Here is a 25,606-nt window from a genome sequence, read left to right as displayed (position 1 = left end):
TAAAGGCAATGCTACCAAATACTAATTGAGTGTATGTAAACTTTTGACCCACTGGGAATGTGATTAGAGAAATAAAAGCTGAAATAAATAATTCTCTCTACTATTATTCTGACATTTCACATTTTTTAAATAAAGTGGTGATCCTAACTGACCTAAGACAGGGATTTTTTACTCTGATTAAATGTCAGGAATTGTGAAAAACTGAGTTTAAATGTATTTGTCTAAGGTGTATGTAAACTTCCGACTTCAACTGTAAGTGTATGTAAACTTCCGACTTCAACTGTAACATGTACTTTTATCAGGGGACCTTTTTTGGGAGAAAACAAATGAAACCTTTTACACTTTCAATATAATTTTATTGAAAAAAAGTACCAATAAAACAAAACAAGTAATTCAGAAAAAGATTTGTTGAGCAAAGCTCTTATATGTACAGCATATTGCACTACATAACAAATTGTCCTTACTTCCATAATGTATCAACGAAAATAAAACACAAAAAAATAAATGAGTGCACAGTACAGTCTTGAAAACACACAGTCAATGTTCACAAAAATGCTACATTTTCGCTGGGTCTCTTTTCTTGGGAGTACAGAGAGTGTGTGATAATCAAGACTTAGTTGAAACTGAGCAGTTAAAGGCATTTTCCAGGTGTCAGTAATACATGTACAGTTCATCGGTTCCTAAAAAAGGACAATGTTTCTTGGTGATGATTTAACCTCAGAGATCATATGGAGCACAACATTGAAATAAATGTTTCAGTTTTGACAGTATCATTGAAAACATGTTTACACCAGAACCAGTCACAAAAGAAATGTTTTAAGCTCATTTTTATACAAAAAAGCCTTTGATCTCATTGGACTTGTTAAAAAGATCTAACAGGTATTAAACATGATTTAAAAGCCTCAAAACTGTCCCTATAAAAACTGACCCTTCATATGAAAAGACATTAAAAAAGTTAGGAAAGACAATGAGTAAGAAATGGTCTCATAAAAATGTACATTAAAGGAAACGGACAAAAAAAATCAAGACACTGACGGTTTTTCCATAATATACAAAACTCACGGTATCGAGTTCCTGTAGCTTTGCACAGTGCTGAGATATGGCAAATATATGTCTATCTCCAGTACACAGCTTCAGAACCCCCTCTGAAAAATTATTTCTGGGCACCATGGTGGCTTGTTTCTCTTTCAAAGTAATCAAAGACTGTTCTATGCAGGTTATCGCATCGTCAATGGTCTGCTATACTACAGACACACAGCTAGTTGAGCACACGACAGATTTGAAAGAACGAACCAGAGTACACTGTACAATATCACAGGGATTGCTCAGGGACGCATCAGATCTACAGACACAAAGTACTTTCCAGTGCATGTTGTTTACAAAAGAATGCTAAAGTAGACAAAAAGGATTGAACCCATAACCAATGCCCAGTGACTAAAAGAAATGTGGCAAATTATCTGCAGGGTACTGATCCAGCTCCAAACCATTGACCAGAAAATGGTCATACTGTAGTTATGTACAGTTGAAGTTGGAAGTTTACATACACCTTAGCCAAATACATTTAATATTGTTTGTACAGATGAACGTATTACCTTCAGGCATTTGGAAATTGCTCCCAAGGATGAACCAGACTTGTGGAGGTCTACAATATTTTTCTGAGGTCTTGGCTGATTTCTTTTGATTTTCCCATGATGGCAAAGAGGCACTAAGTTTGAAGGTAGGCCTTGAAATACATCCACAGGTACACCTCCAATTGACTCAAATGATGTCAATTAGCCTATCAGAAGCTTCTACAGCATTACATTTTCTGGAATTTTCCAAGCTGTTTAAAGGCACAGTCAACGTAGTGTATGTAAACTTCTGACCCACTGAAATTGTGATACAGTAAATTATAAGTGAAATAATCTGTCTGTAAACAATTGTTGGAAAAATTACTTGTGTCATGCACAAAGTAGATGTCCTAACCGACTTGCCAAAACTACAGTTTGTTAACAAGACATTTGTGGAGTGGTTGAAAAATGAGTTTCAATGACTCCAACCTATGTGCATGTAAACCTCCGACTTCAACTGTAGCTAAACTGACCTGTGATTTTTCCAGAACGAACACTGAGATTCTACTGCTATCTGCTGAATGGATGACGTGACGTGGCTGATTCAGATAAATGCCTTAACCGATTGGGCCCATTTCTGGAGATTATTACCCTCAGGGAAAACCAGACACAGCGCAGATAACCATCGCTCTATACAGTCAAACAAATGAATTATATACACATTTAAAAGCCCCAAAAGGAAGAGAAATTGCACACAAAATCTATACAGTAGAAAAGGGCGAATATACAAAAAATAAATAAAAAATAAAATAAATAAAAAACGGAAAACAACGCTAAAAGTCCTAAAGGAAATGGATGAGCAGTAAACATAGATGTAGGCTACAGTAGAGCGAGAGAAGCGAGTTTAGGGACGGTTTAAGGGCTACAGTGAGACAGGAAGCTACAGTGACTGGCTCAGCATTCAGGATCTGCAGGAAACAACAACAAACAACAACAACAGCGATGTTCAGCTCATCTCTCACTGCCCCATATGGTTCTAAATTAGTCCCTGCCTCAACAGAGACAGAGCAAGCGTCATCATCTGACCAGTCTGTCTAAAGTATACCTTTATATCTATGGTTATGTATCTAATATATTTCAACTGATGCAGACAACAGAATGGGACTGAACCACTCCATTCCTTTGTCGTCCTACTCTACATGGGAAACTGTTATTAGTATTTTCCGTGGCCCTGAAACATACAGGTAACTGACAAACTAATGGCAACACTTGAGTAAATGAGGGATGCAAAGTATATATTAAAGCAGGTATTTCCACACAGGTGTGGTTCCTGAGTTAATAAAGGAATTAACATCCCATCATGCTTAGGGTCATGTTTAAAAATGTTGGGCAGGCCATTATTTTGGCTACCATGGCTATGCCCCCATAGGATGACAATGTCCCCATCCACAGGACACGAGTGGTCACTGAATGGTTTGATGAGCATGAAAACGCTGTAAACCATATGCCATGGCCGTCTCAGTCACCAATTCTCAACCCAATCGAACACTTATGGGAGATTCTGGAGCGGAGCCTGAGACAGCGTTTTCCACCACCATCAACAAAACACCAAATTATTCCAAGCACTTGTAGAATCTATGCCAAGGTGCATTGAAGCTGTTCTGGCTCGTGGTGGCCCAACGCCACCCTATGAAGACACTTTATATGGGTGTTTCCTTGATTTTGGCAGTTACCTGTTTCTCCAGCATTCTAAATTAAGGGTTGAAAGAAAGCACTGATTATACAGACAGAAGATAACACAGAAGATGACTGTAGGACTAAATTACAAAGAGTTGTGTCTGAAATTACAGCCTCATGATGTATACTGCTCCTTCAAAATGGACAAAAAGTAAAGTACTGTAAAACCAAACATAACCGTATTAACAGGAGTTGTGTCTAAAATTACAGCCTCATGATATATACTGCTACTTCAAAATGGACAAAAAGTGAAGTAAAAAGGCAATAAAATGTACAACAAACAGCATCTTCAAGAATACATCAGTGTCTTCAAAAAGATTCATATTTCAATAGTAATTACAGTCTTGCATACTACCAGTTAATTTCTAATCTCAGACACGTTCTCTTGTCAATTGGATTAGCAGTGGTGATTTCTATTAAAAAGTTACACCACAGGATCTGAGGACAAAGAACTAATACAAGATCACTCCACAGGTTAAAAAAAAATATATATAAAAGCCCATGCAAGAATCCTGAGAGGAGAGAAGATGTTGTTGTTTCACATGTTTGTTTTGGTGTCCAGAATACAAGTGCATCTCTGACAGTGGGTTAGAGAGCACATCAATTGGAGGGCTAAAAAACATTTTAATTTCAATGAGGCATTCAGTTAACCAGCATCACTTGTACCTCAGATGTTTTTCTAATAATAACAGGCCATATTCAGTCACTTCCTGGGATGATATGTCTTGGTCATGTGAATGAAAACATCGTAATGTTACCATGACAAGTCAGATACAGTTAAAAACCTTCATTAAATGACAGAGGTTGGCTTTGTAACCTAATCTAGTCCTGACTGATGTACTATAGTGCAAACAGTGTGGATACATAGCTCCACTTGAAGGGCCTGTTAGTCTTAAGACACAAAAATTATCAGCACACTCTCTCTTACAATGACTGGGGTCCAGTTTGGGGATTTATGAAATAAGTAAAAGATAAATCTGAAATAAACTATGATTGAAAATCTGGTGTTCTCTCTGAGTAACTCGTGGGATCCACTTCCTTTTGGAAGTTGTATCATGTATCATGGCTGCGGGTAGATGTTTTGGGTTGGGAGTGCTGTTGATGGGGGGTGGGGTGGGGGTCCTAAGAAGGATTTTTCTCTGCTAATACAGCAGTAATAAAGGCCTAGTTCACAAATTATATGAGAAAATGTTTTTTATATATATTTTTTATTATATATATATATATAATTTTTTTCATCAGGAGGTGCTGCAGCTATTTCCCGCGGCTATGTACTGTATCTACCTTCACACCACAAAGTGGGATTTACCACATCAGAAGCCACTGGATGTTTGATTATTTTTGGTGACAATGGGAAAAACAACAATTATTGAAATCAAAACAATAAAAGTGACTGGAAGAGCAAAGAATAATCAACATGTAATATAACAGTATACACAACCCCATTGAGGAGAAGGTTGAGGTGAAAAAATGCTTTGTTCTGAGAGACTGCATCTTTGGAAATTAGTAAGTTATCAAATTTGACCAATTATTTCCTGGAAACCTCAGAAAAAAAACCCCCATGAACCACTCTTCTTTCCCTTCTTCAGATACCTCCATCTCTTTCTTTCTTCTGCTTGGTTCTTGTCAACAGTCATTGGGTTGTGGTAGAAGACATTGACAAGGCATTCCCGGGACCATGGAGGCCATTCAAGATGTACACATACGGAAGTGCAAACAAATTCAACAGGAATAATGTACTGTACAAAATACTACATCAAACAATTACCAAAATAAGGACATCGTCCAGTAGAGGAATCTCGTGAAACAACATGGCATCTTCTTGGGAAAAAACGACCTCGTAAAAAATGGTTGTCTCCGTCCCGCGGGGACCTTTTCTCTTTTGTTATTTTTCCCCAACAGACCCGTGTTAGATTTGACAGTGCCATTAGGAGTCCAGTCCTTGTGGGAGAGGGGTAGTCTGGGCTGGTCCTCTCCATCACCTCCACCCTGCTCTCTCCCCTCCAGCGATGGCCTCCTGCTCAAACAGCAGGGTGAGCAGAGCCGAGGCCAGGCGCCTCCACAAGGGCCTCATGTTTCTTTGGTTTCGGTGATACTGCAACAAAACAAGGGAGAAAAACAAGCGAGTCAGAGCAGCATGTGGACAGGGAACTGGCATAGTCAATGAAATAATATATGTCATCATTCCTTTACCAGGGTTTTCAGTTGGAGCTGTGGGTGTGTGTTGGTGTGTGATGGGTGGTGATAGTGATTGAGAGGGATCAACATGGTGAATTGAGGAGGGATAGGTCATAACCAGACACCGGAACGGCTCTGATATTCTCACAACAGTCTGTGTGTGTGTCCAGCACTACTTATTAATGCAGTTTCTTTGTGTGCAGGATTGAAAACCCTATACAGCCAATGTAACACTAACTATCACCCCATGCCACAGACACATTCATTGCACAGCAAGTCTATGGAAACAGAATCCAACAGCACATCAGGAGCAGCCTCCCTCTCCCTCTCTGGCTGGAGAGCCAACTGGATGCTGTGTGATTAGGAGGATAATGCTATCTCTGCCATAGAGGAGGAGATAAGATAATTGCACTATATAGGACTAGAGAGCACTTGAGGAGGGGCGTGGATCCACAGGAACACATCTCAGTATGAGAGCTGAGCTTAGGTCCACAGACGAAACACAGACACTACCGGACCTGATAACACCACAGCTATTTCAGATACACGTCACACATTAACAAAGAGCAACAATAGGCTTAATAAAAAGCTTTGACAATACACTTTTAGCACATTGCCAGTGTCAGACAACATTCTCCCGTTGTAAACCAATTCCACCAAAGCGTGACTGCCGAGTTGACTTGTTTCTTAACATGACAGCTGAGGCAGCATCTGTGTGCAAGCCCAGAAATCAACCTGTTTACAACTAGCCTGCACTTTGCAATGTGATAAGACCCAGGTTTTCACTAGCCCCCATACAGTGAGATGAACTTTGCAGAGCGTTGCATAAGCTGGTGCCAGTTTCAAACAGGCTCATGCACTGTCCACACCCACACACACACGTTTTTGTAAAAGGTAGAAAAGGAAGAAATACATTATTGTATAGCCATCGGCTATTTGAGGTACTACTGGGAATCTTGATAGCACTAGTTTTGTGATATAGCATTTATCAAAAGTTAACCTGGGGATATTTTGATAATTGCATAATAACGATGAAGTCTGCGTCATAAATATACATTATCCAAAGCACAAATTGAACTATATTGAACAAAAATATAAACGTAACATGTAAAGTCTTGGTCCCATGTTTCATGAGCTGAAGTAAAAGATCCCTAAAATGTTCCATTCGTACACAAAGCGTATTTCTCTCAAATGCTGTGCACAAATTTGTTTACATCCCTGTTAGTGAGCGTTTCTCTTTGACAAGATAATCCATCCACGGTTACGACCGGACCGGGGACCGTCGCTGGAGGCTCTGGACTGTGGACCCTCGCAGGCGGCTCTGGACTGGGAACCCCCGCTGGAGACTCCGGACCTTGGCTCGTCGCTGGAGGCTCCAGACCTTGGCTCGTCGCTGGAGGCTCCGGACCTTGGCTCGTCGCTGGAGGCTCCGGGCCATGGATCGTCGCTGGAGGCTCCGGGCCATGGATCGTCGCTGGAGGCTCCGGGCCATGGATCGTCGCTGGAGGCTCCGGGCCATGGATCGTCGCTGGAGGCTTCGTGCCATGGAGTGTCACTGGAGGATTCGGGCCATGGATCTTCACTGCAGGCTTCGTGCCATGGATCATCACTGGAGGCTTCGGGCCATGGATCATCACTGGAGGCTTCGTGCCATGGATCATCACTGGAGGCTTCATGCCATGGATCATCACTGGAGGCTTCGTGCCATGGATCATCACTGGAGACTTCGTGCCATGGATCATCACTGCAGGCTTCAGGCCAAGGATCACCACTGGAGGCTTCGGGCCATGGATCATCACTGGAGGCTTCGGGCCATGGATCACCACTGGAGGCTTGGTGCGTGGAGCCAGCACAGGGCGTACCAGGCTGGGGAGACGCACTGGAGACTGGGTGCGTGGAGCAGGCACAGGGCGTACCAGGCTGGAGAGACGCACTGAAGGCCGGGTGCGTGGAACAGGCACAGTGCGTACCAGGGTGGAGAGACGCACTGGAGGCCAGGTGCGTGGAGCAGGCACAGGTCGTACCGGGCTGGGGAGACACACTGAAGACCGGGTGCGCGGAGCTGGCACAGGATATACTGGGCCATGGAGGCGCACTGGAGGTCTGAAGCGTAGAGCTGGCACAACCCGTCCTGTCTGGATGCTCACTTTAGCCCGGCAGGTGCGGGACGCTGGCACAGGACGCACTGGGCTGTGAAGGCTCACTGGCGACACAGTGCGTAGAGCCGGCGCAGGATATCCTGGACCAAGGAGGCGTACTGGAGACCAGGAGCGCTGAGCCGGCACAACCCGTCCTGGCTGGATGCTCACTTTAGCACGGCAAGTGCGAGGAGCTGGCACAGAACGCACCGGGCTGTGGATGCGCACTGGAGACACATTGCGTATCTCTGCAAAACATGGTGCCTGAAGGGTATAGACACTTGCCAGACTTTTATTTACACATTTTTTAACCTTTATTTAACTAGGCTAGTCAGTTAAGAACAAATTCTTCTTTACAATGACGGCCTACAAGAAGGCAAAAGGCCTCCTGCGGGGATGGGGGCTGGGATTAAAAATACAATAAAATATAGGACAAAACACACATCACGACAAGAGAGACACCACAAAACGACATAAAGAGAGACCTAAGACAACAACATAGAATGGCAGCAACACATGACAACACAGCATGGTAGCAACACAACATGACAACAACATGGTAGCAACATAACATGGCAGCAGCACAACATGGTAGCAGCACAAAACATGGTACAAACATTATTGGGCACAGACAACAGCACAAAGGGCAAGAAGGTAGAGACAACAATACATCACGCGAAGTAGACACAACTGTCAGTAAGTGTCCATGATTGAGTCTTTGAATGAAGAGATGGAGATAAAACTGTCCAGTTTAAGTGTTTGTTGCAGCTCATTCCAGTCGCTAGCTACAGCGAACTGAAAAGAGGAGTGACCCAGGGATGTGTGTGCTTTGGGGACCTTTAACAGAATGTGACTGGCAGAACGGGTGTTGTTTGTGGAGGATGAGGGCTGCAGTAGGTATCTCAGATAGGGGGGAGTGAGGCCTAAGAGGGTTTTTATAAATAAGCATCAAGCAGTGGGTCTTACGACGGGTATACGGAGATGACCAGTTTACAGAGGAGTATTGAGTGCAGTGATGAGTCCTATAAGGAGCATTGGTGGCAAATCTGATAGCCGAATGGTAAAGAACATCCAGCCGCTGGAGAGCACCCTTACCTGCCAAACTATAAATTATGTCTACGTAATCTACCATGGGTAGGATGGATATCTGAATCAGGGTTAGTTTGGCAGCTGGGGTGAAAGAGGAGCGATTACGATAGAGGAAACCAAGTCTAGATTTAACCTTAGCCTGCAGCTTGTGCTGAGAGAAGGACAATGTACCATCTAGCCATACTCCCAATTACTTGTATGAGGTGACTACCTCAAGCTCTAAACCCTCAGAGGTAGTAATCACACCTGTGGGGAGAGGAGCATTCTTCTTACCAAATAACATGACCTTTGTTTTGGAGGTGTTCAGAACAAGGTTAGGGGCAAAGAAAGCTTGTTGGACACTAAGAAAGCTTTGTTGTAGAGTGTTGAACACAAAATCCAGAGAGGGGCCAGCTGAGTATAAGACTGAATCATCTGCATATAAATGGATGAGAGAGCTTCCTACTGCCTGAGTTATGTTGTTGATGTAAATTGAGAAGAGCGTGGGGCCTAGGATCGAGCCTTGGGGTACTCCCTTGTTGAGACACTGCACTCTTTGAGAGAGGTAGTTAGCAAACCAGGCCAAAGACCCCTCAGCGACACCAATACTCCTTAGCCGGCCCACAATAATGGAATGGTCTGCCGTATCAAAAGCTTTGGCCAAGTCAATAAAAATAGCAGCACAACATTGCTTAGAATCAAGGGCAATGGTGACATCATTGAGGACCATTAAGGTTGCAGTGACACATCCATGACCTGAGCGGAAACCACATACCAGAGAGATTACTATAGACATCAAGAAAGCCAGTCAGTTTGTCCAACACTTCTGATAAACAGGGCAACATAGAAATAGGCCTATAACAGTTAGGATCAGCTTGATATCCCCTTTTAAATAAAGGACACACCGTGGTTGCCTTCCAAGTAATGGGAACTTCCCCAGAGAGGAGAGACAGGTTAAAAAGGTCAAAGATAGGCTTGGCGCTGATAGGGGCAGCAACCTTAAAGAAGAAAGGGTCTAAACCATCTGACACAGATGGTTTTTGGGGTCAAGTTTAAGGAGCTCCTTTAGCACCTCTGACTCAGCAGGGAGAAACTTTGTAGCGGGGCAGGGGAAAAGAGGGAGGAGCATCGGGGCTAGTCGCATTAGAAGGGGTGGGAGATGAGGAAATGTTGGACGGGCAAGGAGGCATGGCAGAGTCAAATAGGAATCCTGACTTAATGAAGTGGTGATTAAAGAGCTCAGCCATGTGCTCCTTGTCAGTAACAACCTCATCATCAACATTAAGGGACATGGGCAGCTGTGAGGAGGAGGGTTTATTCTCCAGGTCTTTAACCATTTTCCAGAACTTCTTGGGGTTAGACCCACAGTGAGAGAACTTCTCCTTAAAGTAACTAACTTTGGCCTTCCGGATAGCCTGAGTGCTCTTATTTCTCATTTGCCTGAATGAGAGCCAGTCAGCCTGAGTATGCGTGTGCCGAGCATCATCACTTTAACACAAGCCTGATGTGTTTGTCAGAGCCTCATAATGCAGGCAACCTGTCTGTCTGTCGGCCCAATGGCTCAGACAAGCATTGGCTTATCAGCTACACAGACAGGCAGCGACCAGTGGCCAGAGACTCACAGCTTAGGACAGGAGTGCAGCCAAGAGGCAGGAGTGGACAGGAATATAGACATGCACATCTCAACAACAACCACAAGCATTATTCCCCACCCCCTCCTCTGTGCTGTAAAGAAAATAGAGTGCCCTTATAGAACAGTGAGAAGAAAAGGAAAGGAAACACACACACACACACACACACACACACACACACACACACACACACACACACACACACACACACACACACACACACACACACACACACACACACACACCCCCCCCCCCCTAGGGACATTCAATGCTTGCGCTTTCAACACTCTCATCGAAAGCACCAGGAGGAGTCTTTAGAAAAACACACTATTGTAACTCAACTCTGCTCCTCGCCCCCATGCAGACTGTGGCAGTCTTCCTGTCATTGTGACTGTCATTACTGTCATGTCAGTCCTGCTCTGCTCTAGGGACCTCTGCTCTGTCCCCTCCAGCCTTCTCATACTGAGGAGCAATTTATCTGTCAGCACCAATGCTCCTCTTATACTCTTAAGCACCTTAAGCCCTTCCCCTGCCATGATGGGAGGATGATATGGAAATAGGAGGGGGTTGAGCCATAATACACAGTATGCCATGTCTCTTCATTTATGAGTCAATCAAAGAGATGAACGTCAAACTGTGTTTGAAAGCCTGCTGATGCACTACATAATTGCAATAATCCAAGAAGAGGGAGAAATAGAGGGATGGCGAGAGAGAGAGAGACATATCAACATTGAAAAGTGGCAGTCCAAGTGAGACTGAAAGACGAGATCACACTCAGTCTCATGCATGCACGCACACACACTCACTCACACACACGCACACAGCGTCCTCTCACTGTCAACTGTGTTTATTTTCAGCAAATGTAACGTGTAAATATTTGTATGAACATAAGATTCAACAACTGAGACATAAACTGAACAAGTTCCACAGACATGCGACTAACAGAAATGGAATATTGTGTCCCTGAACAAAAGGGGGGGTCAAAATCAAAAGTAACAGTCAGTATGTGGCCACCAGCTGCATTAAGTACTGCAGTGCATCTCCTCCTCATGGACTGCACCAGATTTGCCAGTTCTTGCTGTGAGATGTTACCGCACTCTTCCACCAATTCACCTGCAAGTTCCGGGACATTTCTGGGGGGGGGGGGAATGGCCCTAGCCCTCACCCTCCGGTCCAACAGGTCCCAGACGTGCTCAATGGGATTTAGATCCAGAACGAGCAGTATGGCTGGTGGCATTGTCATGCTGGAGGGTCATGTCAGGATGAGCCTGCAGGAAGTGTACCACATGAGGGTGGAGGATGTCTTCCCTGTAACACACAGCGTTGAGATTGCCTGCAATGACAACAAGCTCAGTCCAATGATGCTGTGACACACCACCCCAGACCATGACGGACACTCCACCTCCAAATCGATCCCACTCCAGAGTACAGGCCTTGGTGTAACGCTCATTCCTTAGACGATAGACGCGCATCCGACCATCACCCCTGGTGAGACAAAACCGCGGCTCGTCAGTGAAGAGCACGTCAGTGAAGAGCACCAGAGACGGTGGGTTTGTGTCCATAGGTGACGTTGTTGCCGGTGATGTCTGGTGAGGACCCGCCTTACAACAGGCCTACAAGCCCTCAGTCCAGCCTCTCTCAGTCTGTTGTGGACAGTCTGAGCACTGAAGGAGGGATTGTGCGTTCCTAGTATAACTCGGGCAGTTGTTGTTGCTATCCTGTACCTGTCCCGCAGGTGTGATGTTTGGATGTACCGATCCTGTGCAGGTGTTGTTACACGTGGTCTGCCACTGCGAGGACAATCAGCTGTCCGTCCTGTCTCCCTGTAGCGCTGTCTTAGGCGTCTCACAGTACGGACATTGCAATTTATTGCCCTGGCCACATCTGCAGTCCTCATGCCTCCTTGCAGCATGCCTAAGGCACATTCCCGCAGATGAGCAGGGACCCTGGGCATCTTTTTTTTTGAGTTTTTCAGAGTCAGTAGAAAGACCTCTTTAGTGTCCTAAGTTTTTATAACTGTGACCTTAATTGCCTACCGTCTGTAAGCTGTTAGTGTCTTAACGACCGTTCCACAGGTGCATGTTCATTAATTGTTTATGGTTCATTGAACAAGCATGGGAAACAGTGTTTAAACACTTTACAATGAAGATCTGTGAAGTTATTTGAAATTGTATGAATTATCTTTGAAAGACAGGGTCCTGAAAAAGGGATGTTTCTTTTTTTGTTGAGTTTATGTGGGTGTGTGCATACATGCAGCATGGAAATGAGTGTACCTACCTCACTGCTGAAGACTTAAATACACAACAAAACCACACAGCCAGGAATAGCAGCCATGGGCTAAACTTGAGATCACGCATACAAACCACACTGATCTGTTTGGGGTTCGTCTGTCCAAGCATCACTCAACAGCAGCCAGACAGGCAGAGAGAAACTCTCAGAGACTCAGGCTTGTATAACTCCCTGGGCTGAGTGGGCTCTGCACACAATAACAGTAATTCTGCCCACTCGAATGACAAGAGAGTAAATCAAGAACTGAAATAACACCTAATTGTTGGTTACTATGTAGGTAATCAAAGTCAATATTCCAGATCCACTATTCTCTGGGCATCGGAAATCTAAAAAACAATTCCTCACGCGGTTATTTTTTTCCTTAGCCTCTCTGGGGCAGGGGGCAGTATTTTGAAGTTTGGATGACAAACGTGCCCAAAGTAAACTGCCTGTTACTCAGGCCCAGAAGCTAGGATATGCATATAATTGGTAGTATTGGATAGAAAACACTCAGTTTCTAAAACTGTTAAAATATTGTCTGTGGGTATAACGGAACTGATTTTGCAGGCGAAACCCCGAGGACAATCCATCCAGGAATTGTTTGTTGAGGTCATTGGACTTTCCTATGGTTTTCTATGGCCATTCGTTGTTTTTCCTTTCTATTGAATACGCTATTGTCCGGTTGAAATATTATCGATTATTTAGATAATTGACAACCTGAAGATTAATTATAAACATCGTTTGACATGTTTTGACGAACTTTACCGGTACTATTAGGATGTATTCGTCTGCATGTTTTGACCGCCTTTGAGCCAGTGGATTACTGAACAAAACCCGCCAACCAAACTGAGTTTTTGGGATACAAAGAGGGACTTTATCGAAAAAAACAACCATTCTTGTGTAACTGGGGACCTTTGGATTGCAAAAAGATGAAGATCTTCAAAGGTAAGTTATTTATTTTATCGCTATTTTTGAGTCTTGTGACACCTTTGCAGGTTATGAATTTATGTTAATGCAGGAAGTATGTGAGGCGCTGTCCTCAGACAATCAAATGCTATGCTTTCGCCGTAAAGCCTATTGTAAATTGGACCACGCGGTTCAATTACCAAGATTCTAAGCTAAAGAATCATGTATGAGACTTGTATTTTCATGAATTTTTAATATTAGCAATTTTGTATTTTGAATTTGGCGCTCTGTAATTTCACCGGATGTTGGCCTGCCCGAGAGAGGTTAATTGCTGAGGTTAACAGCGTGTAAGTGTGTGAGCCCTATCGCTCTGTCGCTTCAGGATATGACATCACAATGTTCTCACTCATCCTGATGTTACTTGTTGTGTTTACCCAGTGAGAAACGAGAGAGAGAGACTCTTCCCTTATCCCCTGCCCTGGCCTGTCTCTGCTGAGGCTCTGCTGTGCGCCAGTCAGTGTAACATAGCCCTAGTGTAATAACGCCTGCCTGCAATGTCCTGTGTCATATCAGATGAGTCACAGTGCACTGTGGCTGCAGGACAGAAGTCTGTGGTATTAATAAAATCTCAGCATGAGTGTGGGAGAAAAAAATGCATTCTGTTTCCATGAATCATCCTTGAGATGTTTCTACAACTTTATTGGAGTCTACCTGTGGTCAAATTCAAATTGTTTGGACATGATTTGGAAAGGCACACACCTGTCTATATAAAATCCCACAGTTGACAGTGCATGTCAGAACACAAACCAAGCCATGAGGTAGAAGGAATTGGCCGTAGAGCTCAGAGACAGAATTGTGTCGCAGCACAGATCTAGGGGAGGGTACCAAAAAATGCCTGCAGCACTGAAGGTCCCCAAGAACACAGTGACATTCTTCATTCTAAAATGGAAGCATTTTGGAACCACCAAGATTCTTCCTAGAGCTGGCCGCCCAGCCAAACTGAGCAACCGGTAGAAAAGGGCCTTGGCCGATATTCACTCTGACAGAGCTCCACCGTTCCTCTGTGGAGATGGGAGAACCTTCCAGAAGGACAACCATCTCTGCAGCACTCCACCAATCATGCCTTTATGGTAGAGTGGCCAGATGGAAGCCACTCCTCAGTAAAAGGCACATGACAGCCCACTTGGAGTTTGCCAAAAGGCATCTAAAAGACTCTCAGACGATGAGACACAAGATTCTTTGGTCTGATGAAACCAAGATTGAACTCTTTGGCCTGAATGCGAAGCGCCATGTCTGGAGGAAACCTGGCACCATCCCTACGGTGAAGCATGGTGGTGGCAGGATCATGCTGTGGGGATGTTTTTCAGCGGCAGTGACTGGGAGACTAGTCAAGATCGAGGGAAAGATGAACGGAGCAAAGTACAGAGAAATCCTTTTTTTTGCTAGCTACCTAATGTTAGCATATTCACTAGCTAGCACAACATAGCTTTCTAGCTAGCTAAGGACACTGCACTAACTCGGCAGCTAACACAGGCAGCTGTTTGACAGACACTAATCCATTGTGATTTAAAGATGCACTACAGAGAAATCGCTCAGCCATTTCCTGGTTGCTAAAATTTGAATATTTCGCCTAATTTCAGTTATGTGACAAAACAAGCAAGTATAGTGTAGAGATCATTGTGCCATCTAAACCGCTGTGAAATATATTTACCATAACCAAAGATGTTGTATTTTCAGCTGTTTGAAGCTGGTGTACAAAACTTGTGGTGGTGTACAAGACAGGGAAGCATAGACATAGTGCACATAGAACCGATCTACCCCTTAGACTTGTTTTCAATAAAAATGACAGATCTATAACTTACATTTCTATGTGAATTTGGTTGGGTCCCCCAAAAAGTTACATATTGCAGCTTTAATTATGTCAATACTAACTACAGTGATAGATAGCTTGGAGGAAGTATTTAGTGTTGTGTGCATTGCGTCTGTGTACTTAGCTAGTTACTATCCCATAGCCTACATTGCATATGAAGTGTGACTGGCTCATGACATTTAACCATGAATGTACAGAGAAAATGCTTTCTTTTTTCCTTTTTGTTGTCACTCATGATGGCTCCCCCACGTGGGGGTTCGTGCTCTCTGATTCGCTCAAAGTCAAGTTGTTGGCCACTGACGAGCATTGTAATTCTACAAATAGAAACGGCAGGTTCGTCGCTTCTGGGGCAGAATGCAGCAGGTACCGCTTTTGTTCTAGCAAGTGAAGGAATGACCTCCCACTGTGGTAAGTACCTAGTCAGCAGTCTATCGGCAGTGAGATTCTCTGTGTGTTTCATGCTTAAGACTCAAGAGGTCCATGCAATTCATGAAAGAGATTTTAAGGAAATGCAAGACGGTTGTCTTTAGTTGGTCAGACTCCCTAACCACAGCTGTTCACCTGGGCTCACGCACCAAGCTTCGGGTACAACATTAGTTTTTGCATTTTAGTTATTTAGCAGACGCTCTTATCCAGAGCGACTTACAATTGGTGCATTCATCTTAAGATAGCTGGGTGAGACAATCACATATCATAATCGTAGCAACAAGTTTACCTAGTCCGGTCACTTCAGCTTTGTCTCTGTATGAGAGTGTGTTGAGTGTGTTAATACATGTAAGAGTGTGTGTGAGTGTGTGTCTTTGATTCTGTGTTTTCCTTTTCCTCTAAATGTGCCATTGGTGCTCTGCAGAAAGAAACTCTCAATGATCCACGGTTCTAACACCAATACAACCTAACTTTTAGAATGTCAAGAGAGAACAGTATGACTACTTCAATGCAGCCAGTACAGAAACTAGCAGTGTCACCCCGACCATAGTATACAGTGTTTGGTGTGGACTCCTCCATGCCCCCTGTGGCGCCATGGCAGCATAGGGAGGAAATGGGGTGAGAGAGGCAGAGAGAAATAAACAGGAAGCTGAGGCCGGGAGGGAAGGGGTGAGTGTGGGAAAAGGCTGCCCTGGTTAAGCTACGTCTTGGGGGGGTAGAATGAGAGGTCAGAACACTGGGCTAATGCATGCTCACTGACTAGCCAAAACAAACAAGGGACACTGAGACGTGAACACAATGGATGCCCGTAAAGAAGCCACTTCTGCTGCTCAGTCTCTCTCTCAGCAGACCTCTGAGTACAGTAGGCCTGTTCAGTGGGCTTTAGCTGTGCTGTGCAGTCAGTCACGTTGGGTATTCTCACCACTTGAACATGTTCTTGGTGGAACTGGTCTCCGATGAGTTGGAGTTTCTGTCCAATGCAGATCTCTATGCTGCGTGCTGGCTGCTGGGGCTGCTGATTGAGCCTCTCCATCCCCCCTCGCTCTCCCAGAGGCCCCTGGTCTCCAACACGCTCAAACTGCGCTGGGAAGTGCAATCGAAAGCCTGCGTTGCCTGTGGGAAAAAATCCATAGATACTGGTCATGTCAATATCTTAATGTTCATTGAGAGTGCCATATGCTCCGCAACTCATAACAACGCCAAAGTTCAGATACAGTAATCTTTTCCATTACCAGTGCTATCTGTAGTGTGACAGGACAGAGAGGGCATCACTGACAGAAGGCTATCCTTGGTATTCTAGTAAAGGGTCAGTTATACAGGTATGGCCTGTTGTCACGTCAGGGCCAGGCTAAATCACCTAATGGTGCCATCTGAATGGGAAAGCAGCTGGGTACACTACACACAGGTCATAAAAGCTGCTGTGGCTGGGACTATCAGGCACCAAGAGAGGAGTACCGCAGAGCTCCACTCTTATCTATTCCTCACACTGTGTTTGTGTGGGTGTGTGTTAACATAGTGTGTGTGGCCGTACCGTAGAAGAGTGGTCTGGGCTCCTGGGCCACCCCGCAGGGCAGCATATTATTGGGCAGTGGCAGGACAGGGCTGGGTGTCTGGGTTCCCCTGTCCTCGTACTTTATCTCCCTGAAGGCTGTGCGCCAGCAGTGGGAGTCTGGTTCAAACACATCATCCTCCTCATCGTCCATACGGCGGCGATCTGCCAAGATCTGCCTAGGGGGAGAAGAGAGAGAGAAATTGAGAGGGAGTTGGGCCTATTGCTCTGCTAAGACTTCCTTTGACTACTGTTTTGATAAATTGAGATCTTTACCTTCAAATTTTATTTTATTTAACCTTTATTTAACCAGGAAGGGCTCATTGAGATTTAAAATCTCTTTTTCAAGAGCGTCCTGGCCAAGATAGGCAGCACCAAGTCATTACAAAAAATTACAGACAAACAACATGAAAAACTACAAGTAATCTAGTAAAAACCATAGAATTCACAAGAGTATAACAAAATCAAAAACAGCAAATGAAAAACATTGCCAGGTCAGGGAATCAGTCTCAAGATCATTCATCAGTGATTTAAAAATACCAATCGGGACAAGTTCTTCCAGTTTAAAAGTATTTTGTAAGGTGTTCCAAGACGATGGCGCAGAGTACATAAAAGCTCTTTTACCAAATTCAGTTCGGACATTTGGAACAGTTAGCAGGATAAAGTCCAGCGAACGAAGAGAGTACCCACCACATTTCTGAACAATAAAAATGGCCAAATCTTAAGGTAGTAAACCCAAAATGGCTTTGTAAATAAAAGTATACCAGTGACTGAGCCTATAAGTGACTAGAGAAGGCCAACCAACCCTAGTATACAAAGTGCAGTGGTGTGTAAGGGTTTTGCAGTTTAAAATAAATCTCAAAGTGCCATGGGAAAGGGTGTCAATTGATCTCAAACACTGAGCGGAAGCATTCATATATAAAATATCCCCATAGTCTAGTAAAGGCATAAATGTAGCCGATACTAGCCTCCTTCTGGCTTCAAACGAAAAACAGGCCTTATTCCTAAAATAAAATCCCAGTTTCAGCTTCAATTTTTTTGTAAGTTGTTGAATATGCAAATCAATGTGGATTCTAAACATGTCTGTCTCTGTACTAATGCGATGACCTCAGGCAGGACCACAGAGTACATTTACCATTTCATTTTCATTAAAGACAACTTTCTAATCCATAATAACTACCCTTCCATAAATAAAACCCTCTGTCTGGCTGATCCAGACAGAGCAGACCCAAGTCATTGGAGGATATCTATGTGGAACAGAAAACTAGCAGAGATCTGCTCAGTCTATGGTTGTGAAGCACAGTGCTGATTTCGACAAATAGCTCAGCTCGTCACAGTCATCAAACCACACAATTGGCTGCGGCTAAGAGACTTGTTGGCTAAATGTACCTAAATCGGGGGTTTGGTTGAGCGAGAGGCAGTCTCCATCTCTCTCCGATCTCAACCCAGCAGACCTGTGGCTAGCTTGGTCCCTCATACAGTCCAAAGAATTGAGACTACAAGATGCAGAGTAGCCTAGACAACAAATTATTTGCAAATCTGACTAATGGGTTTATATGGAAAAACTGAAGCTTGGTCTCTAAAGACTTGCTTATAATAAATAGTTCATGACAGTTGTAAAAAACAACAAAAAAGTTAAAAGATTCTCTACAACATTGCTTCAAGATCACACTTAAGGATCCCTCCAGTACTCGCAGTGTTTCAGGCCCTAGGCTAGCAGAGAAAATAATCTTGGTTAACCCAGAACTAAAGTCTTGTGTAATCGGTCAGATGCTCGATTAAGTTCTGGGTCCATATGTGTTGAGAAGAGATCGGAAACTAGACTAGTGGCCAAATATCCCTTCCTCTTCCGAAATTCAAAAGATGCTAACACTTGCGAAAATGTGATTTGTCCAAAGCACCGTAACGAATACTGTCCAATCTCTAGATAACAAGGTGGACGAAATTAGGGCACGAGTTGCCTTCCAGAGAGACATCAGCGATTGTAACATTCTCTGTTTCACGGAAACATGGCTCACTTGGGATATGTTGTCAGAGTCGGTACAGCCACCCGGTTTCTACACGCATTGCACCGACAGAAACAAACATCTCTCTGGTAAGAAGAAGGGCGGGGTGTATGCCTTATGATTAACGACTCATGGTGTAATCAAAACAACATACAGGAACTCAAGTCCTTTTGTTCACCCAACCTAGAATTCCTTACAATCAAATGCTGACTGCATTATCTTCCAAGAGAATTCTCTTCGATTATAGTCACAGCCGTGTATATCCCCCCCCAAAGCAGATCCCTCATCGTCCCTGAAAGAACTTCACTGGACTCTATGTAAACTGGAAACCATACATCCTGAGGCTGCATTTATTGTAGCTGGGGATTTTAACAAAGCTAACCTAAGAACCATACTTCCTAAATTCTATCGAATGCGCGCCAAGAGCTGGTAGCTTTCTGGATCATTGCTACTTGAACTTCCGCGATGCATACAAAGCCCTCCCCCGCTCTGCCTTCGGCAAATCTGACCATGACTCCATTTTGTTGCTCCCAGACTATAGACAGTAACTAAAACAGGAAACGCCCGTGCTCAGGTCAATACAACGCTGGTCTGACCAATCAGATTCCAGGCTTCAAGATTGCTTCGATCACGTGGACTGGGATAGGTTCCGGATAGCCTCAGACAATAACATTGATGAGCGAGTTTATTAGCAAGTGCATCGGAGATGTCATTCATTCTGTGACCATTAAAACCTTTCCTAACCAGAAACCGTGGATTGATGGCAGCATTCATACGAAACTGAAAGCGCGAACCACTACTTTTAATCATGTCAAGGTGACCGAAAACACCACTGAATACAAACCGTGCAGCTATTCCCTCTGCAAGATAATCAAACAAGCAAAGCTTCAGTATTGAGACAAAGTAGAGTCGCAATTCAACGGCTCAAACACGAAACGTAAAGGCAGGGTCTACAGTCAATCACGGATTACAAAAAGAAAACCAGCCCCGTCGCGGACACCGACGTCTCTCAGACACATTAAATAGCTTCTTTGCTCGCTTTGAGGACAATACAGTGCCACTGACACGGCCCGCTACCAAAGCCTACGGGCTCTCCTTCTCCATGGCCAACGTGAGTAAAACATTTACACGTGTTAATCCTCGCAAGGCTGCTGGCCCAGACGGCATCCCTAGCCGCGTCCTCAGAGCATGCGCTGACCAGCTGGCTGGTGTGTTTACGGACATATTCAACCAATCCCTATCCCAGTCTGTTGTCCCCATGCTTCAAAATGGCCACCATTGTTCCTGTTCCCAAGAAAGCTAAGGTAACTGAACTAAATGACTATCGCCCCGTAGCACTCACTTCTGTCATCCTGAAGTGCTTTGAGAGACTAGTCAAGGACCATATCACCTCCACCCTACCTGATACCCTAGACCAACTCCAATTTGCTTACCGCCCCAATAGGTCCACTGACGATGCAATCGCCATCACACTGCACACTGCCCTATCCCATCTGGACAAGAGGAATACCTATGTGAGAATGCTGTTCATTGACTACAGCTCAGCATTTAACACCATAGTACCCTCCAAACTCATCATTAAGCTTGAGACCCTGGATCTCGACCCCGCCCTGTGCAACTGGGTCCTGGACTTTCCGACGGGCCGCCCCCAGGTGATGAAGGTAGGAAACAACATCTCCACCCCGCTGATCCTCAACACTGGGGCCCCACAAGGGTGAGTTCTCAGCCTTCTCCTGTACTCCCTGTTCACCCATGACTGTGTGGCCATGCACGCTTCCAACTCTATCATCAAGTTTGCAGACGACACTACAGCGGCAATTGCACCGCCCTCAACCGCAAGGCTCTCCAGAGGGTGGTGCGGTCTGCACAACGCATCACCGTGGGGGCAAACTACCTGCCCTCCAGGACACCAACAGCACCCGATGTCACAGGAAGGCCAAAAAGATCATCAAGGACAACAACCACCCGAGCCACTGCCTGTTCACCCCACTATCATCCAGAAGGCGAGGTCAGTACAGGTGCATCAAAGCTGGGAGCGAGAGACTGAAAAACAGCTTCTATCTCAAGGCCATCAGACTGTTATACAGCCATCACTAACATAGAGAGGCTGCTGCCAACATACAGACTCAAATCTCTGGCCACTTAAATAAACTGAATTAATAAAATATCACTAGTCACTTTAAATAACGCCACTTTAAGAATGTTTACATATCCTACATTACTCATCTCATATGTATGTACTGTATTCTACACCATCTACTGCATCTTGCCTATGCCACACGCCATCGCTCATCCATATATTTATCTGTACATATTCTTGCCCATCCCTTTACATTTGTGTGTATAAGGTAGTTGTTGTGAATTTGTTGGACTACTTGTTAGATTTTACTGCATAGCCGGAACTAGAAGCACAAGCATTTCACTACACTTGCATTAACATCTGCTAACCATGTGTATGTGGCCAATAAAATTGGATTTGATATGCTCCACGCATGACTGCTCTACAGTACCATTTATGCTTACGTAGTCTGTCCACAAGAGATTAGCAGACAACAATCTCCCTGCTTGGTTAATTCACAGCATCGCAACCTTCAGCAATATGGGGGTCAAACGAAAATGAAATGAAAATGAAAATACTTCTGAAATGTAAGTAACCTTGTGAACCCTTTCAGAACTCTTCATCAAGCCTTTAATGCAGAGTTAGGCTACTAACACACCACTTCCAAATGAGAGTGCAACAAATGGGTAATGACAGCCTTGGAGGAAGAGAGACAGAGCCACTCTCCTCTTCTCTCCTTGGATTTGTCAACATGCCAGCTTCTGAGGACACTTTTTAATTTATTCACCCAAAGAGATTTGCCTCAGTCTCTTTAGTGCCTATTATTCTGGGGTTTGCTATGCCACGCTGTATGCATTCACAATAAGCCCTATGTGGAAAACCACTTAGTGCTTTGTTCTGACAAACAAGACAAGAACATGGAAGTTGCAAGAAAATACAATGTATTCAGAAAGTATTCAGACCCCTTGACTTTTTCCACATTTCATCAATCTACACACAATACTCCATAATGAAAAAGCAAATACAGGTTTTCAGAAATTTTGAAAATGTATAAAAAAAACAAACAACTGAAATATCACATTTACATAAGAATTCAGACCCTTTACTCAGTACTTTGTTAAAGTATATTTGGCAGCAATTACAGCCTTGAGTCTTATTGGGTATGATGCTACAAGCTTTGCACACCTGTATTTGAGGAGTTTCTCCCATTCTCTCTGCAGATGCTATCAAGCTCTATCAGGTTGGATGGGGAGCGTCGCTGCACAGCTATTTTCAGGTCTCTCCAGAGATGTTTGATCAGGTTCAAGTCCGGGCTCTGGCTGGGCCACTCAAGGACATTCAGAGACTTGTCCCAAAGCCCACTTCTGCTTTGTCTTGGCTGTGTGCTTAGGGTCATTGTCCTGTTGGAAGGTGAATCTTCTCGCTAGCCTGAGGTCATAAGCATTTTGGAGCATGTTTTCATCAAGGATCTCTCCGTATTTTGCTCCGTTCATCTTTCCCTCGATCCTGACTAGTCTCCCAGTCCCTGCCGTTGAAAAACATCCCAACAGCATGATTCTGCCACCACCATGCTTTACCGTAGGAATGGTGCCAGGTTTCCTCCAGACGCATTCAGGCCAAAGAGTTCCATCTTGGTTTCATTAGACCAGAGAATCTTGTTTCTCATGGTCTGAGATTCCTCCAGGTGCCTTTTGGCAAACTCCAAGCGGGCTGTCATGTGCCTTTTACTGAGGAGTGGCTTCCATCTGGCCACTCTACCATAAAGGCCTGATTGGTGGAGTGCTGCAGAGATGGTTGTCCTTCTGGTAGGTTCTCCCATCTCCACAGAGGAACTCTGGAGCTCTGTCAGAGTGACCATCGGGTTCTTGGTCACCTCCCTGACCAAGGGCCTTCTCCCCAATTGTTCAGTTTGGCCGGGCCGCCAGCTCTAGGAAGAGTCTTGGTGGTTCCAAAATTCTTCCATTTAAGAATGATGGAGACCACTGTGTTCTTGGGAACCTTCAATGCAGCAGACATTTTTTGGTACCCCTCCCCAGATCTGTGCCTCGACACAATCCTGTCTCTGAGTTCTACAGACAATTCCTTCGACTTCATGGCTTGGTTTTTGTTCTGACATGCACTGTCAACTGTGGGGCCTTATATAGACAGGTGTGTACCTTTCCAAATCATGTCCAGTCAATTGAATTTACCACAGGTGGACTCCAAGTTGTAGAAACATCTCAAGGATGATCAATGGAAACAGGATGCACTTGAGCTCAATTTCGAGTCTCTCATAGCAAAGGGTCTGAATACTTATGTAAATAAGGTATTTCTGTTTTTTGTTTGTAATACATTTGCAAACAAAAATGAAAACCTGTTTTGCTTTGTCATTATGGGGTATTGTGTGTAGATTGATGAGAGAAAAAATATATTTTATAAATTTTAAAACAAGGCTGTAACATAACAAAATGTGGAAAATGGGAAGGTGTCGGAATACTTAGGTTATTTTTCTTACGACTTCCATTCAGTTCTCTGCCACAGACCAAAGTCTGCTCTTTTAAGAGTGTGTCAGCCAGTGGCTCCCCCTACTGCATTGGGTTCATGGATTCACAAATAGTCTACTATCACTTAATACAACTCTAAACATCACCTTCACACATACTGACAACACACTCACATCAGCTCAGCTTAACATTCACACCCATACACCTCTAGAGTACAGCACTAATGTCATAAACAACACATAGTTCAACTTTATACTCACAGTCATGTACACACCACAAAGAAGACTCTCCATCACAAAGATGACCCTACACCACAAAGACCCTCACTGCAACAACAAAAAAAACACTACACACTTACAGTGTACATACACACTCACAGAGACACATACGCAGCACCCTGTAATAATTATCTACCCCATCACACTACATCCCACTATTTGGAAATCTGACAGTGACAACTAATTCTTTATCTGTGTACCTGCATATAGTTATTGGGGAAAGTGAGGTTATGGATAAGGAGTGTGGTCAAGACGGGTGGGTCGAGCATTATACACTAAAACCATTCAGGCAACTGACATGATATGGGCCATACTACCTCAGACACTGAACTGTGAGATATGACAATGACAACTGTCTCTCTCAACTGTCAAGCCAAGGCTATTGCATAATTTATTATGCGGCCGCAGATAATCTTTATCCTCTTCTTTATCGTAACGCGCTCTGATTATTTCAGAACAACCTGTAATAGCTGTCTTATTACACTTGCTTATTCCTTTGTTTATAAACCATGCACGTTAATAATCAAAGTTGAACGAATTACATAGTCGACAATATAGATGTGCTATTTTCCAATGTGAGTCCCTGGTTAAATTGCTTGCTTGTTTAGAGTTTAAGTAAACCTACCAGAAGCTGGACATGCTGACACCGTGCCGACAGAACGTAGCTCTACAGAGACCGAAGCGCGCAAAATAAAACAGCCTACAAGGTTTGCTACGAATGTTGTCATAATACAACACCCCACAACTACTGTCAAGACAAAAGTTAGTAAAATATTCATCCAATGACATATATCGGTGAGAAATAGCCACATAATTGGTCGGTAAATTCACTTTATCCCAGCGGCTATACCGGGGATGTAGCGACTCAATGATGACACACAATGTCCAAGATTTTACAGCACAGGCAGGTCTTTCAAACTATGCAAACCAGCAAAACAACAATGTAAAAAACAACAGGTTAATGACAGTGTTCAATCTTATTTGATACATTAGGACTCGGAACTCACCACAAGATAAAATCCTTAGTGTATAGAAAAATGTAAACGCGTATATTTTCACTGTAAACCCAAGTGGATTTAGTCCGTACTCAGTATCACTCCCCGCAAATTTTTATTCTGTGTGAGACAAATAGCAACAAGCTGATTTCATTTCACAGACGTCAGCTAGAAAATAACCCCGCCCTCACCAACAGGGCGTGAACACAGAAAAAAATGGGCTAAATTGAAGTGGTCTTAAAGAAGCAGCTGTATGTTAGGCCATTTTTTATTGTTTTATAACGTGACTCGTGTATGGCCCTTTAAGATATTTTTCGCGTTTTGTTCTCATAACCAATCAGAGTGTTTGTTTTGATCCCGCCTTCAAAATAGTGTATTCAGACACGTGGACGGGAAATTCCCTCGTGCACGAAACAGTTTCGGTTTGTTGATTATTCTTAGCTGATTGAGCTGCTATCAATGAA

At 43.9% G+C, this 25,606-nt stretch overlaps 1 protein-coding gene across 2 annotated transcripts; it reads right to left on the bottom strand.

Annotated features, from left to right (window-relative positions):
• Positions 1-334: 334 nt before the first annotated feature.
• Positions 335-25,274, bottom strand: LOC106583292 (bcl-2-modifying factor). Of its 2 annotated transcripts, none has more exons than XM_014167329.3 (4): positions 25,155-25,274; positions 17,304-17,500; positions 16,695-16,885; positions 335-5,382 (listed from the first exon to the last, which is right to left on the bottom strand). In XM_014167329.3, the coding sequence occupies exons 2-4, from the start codon at positions 17,473-17,475 to the stop codon at positions 5,266-5,268; spliced, it is 480 nt and encodes a 159-aa protein (XP_014022804.1). In that variant the 5' UTR covers positions 17,476-17,500; positions 25,155-25,274; the 3' UTR covers positions 335-5,265. The 2 variants fall into 2 exon arrangements, with proteins under 2 accessions (XP_014022804.1, XP_082829016.1); XM_082972890.1 differs by having other exon boundaries at positions 17,304-17,496; positions 25,155-25,272.
• Positions 25,275-25,606: the final 332 nt, after the last annotated feature.

The sequence above is a fragment of the Salmo salar genome, chromosome 01, assembly GCF_965601325.2.
Source record: "Salmo salar chromosome 01, fSalSal1, whole genome shotgun sequence".
Lineage (NCBI taxonomy): Eukaryota > Metazoa > Chordata > Actinopteri > Salmoniformes > Salmonidae > Salmo > Salmo salar.
Note: the sequence above shows the minus strand (reverse complement) of the source record. Positions and strands in the feature narration are given on the sequence as shown.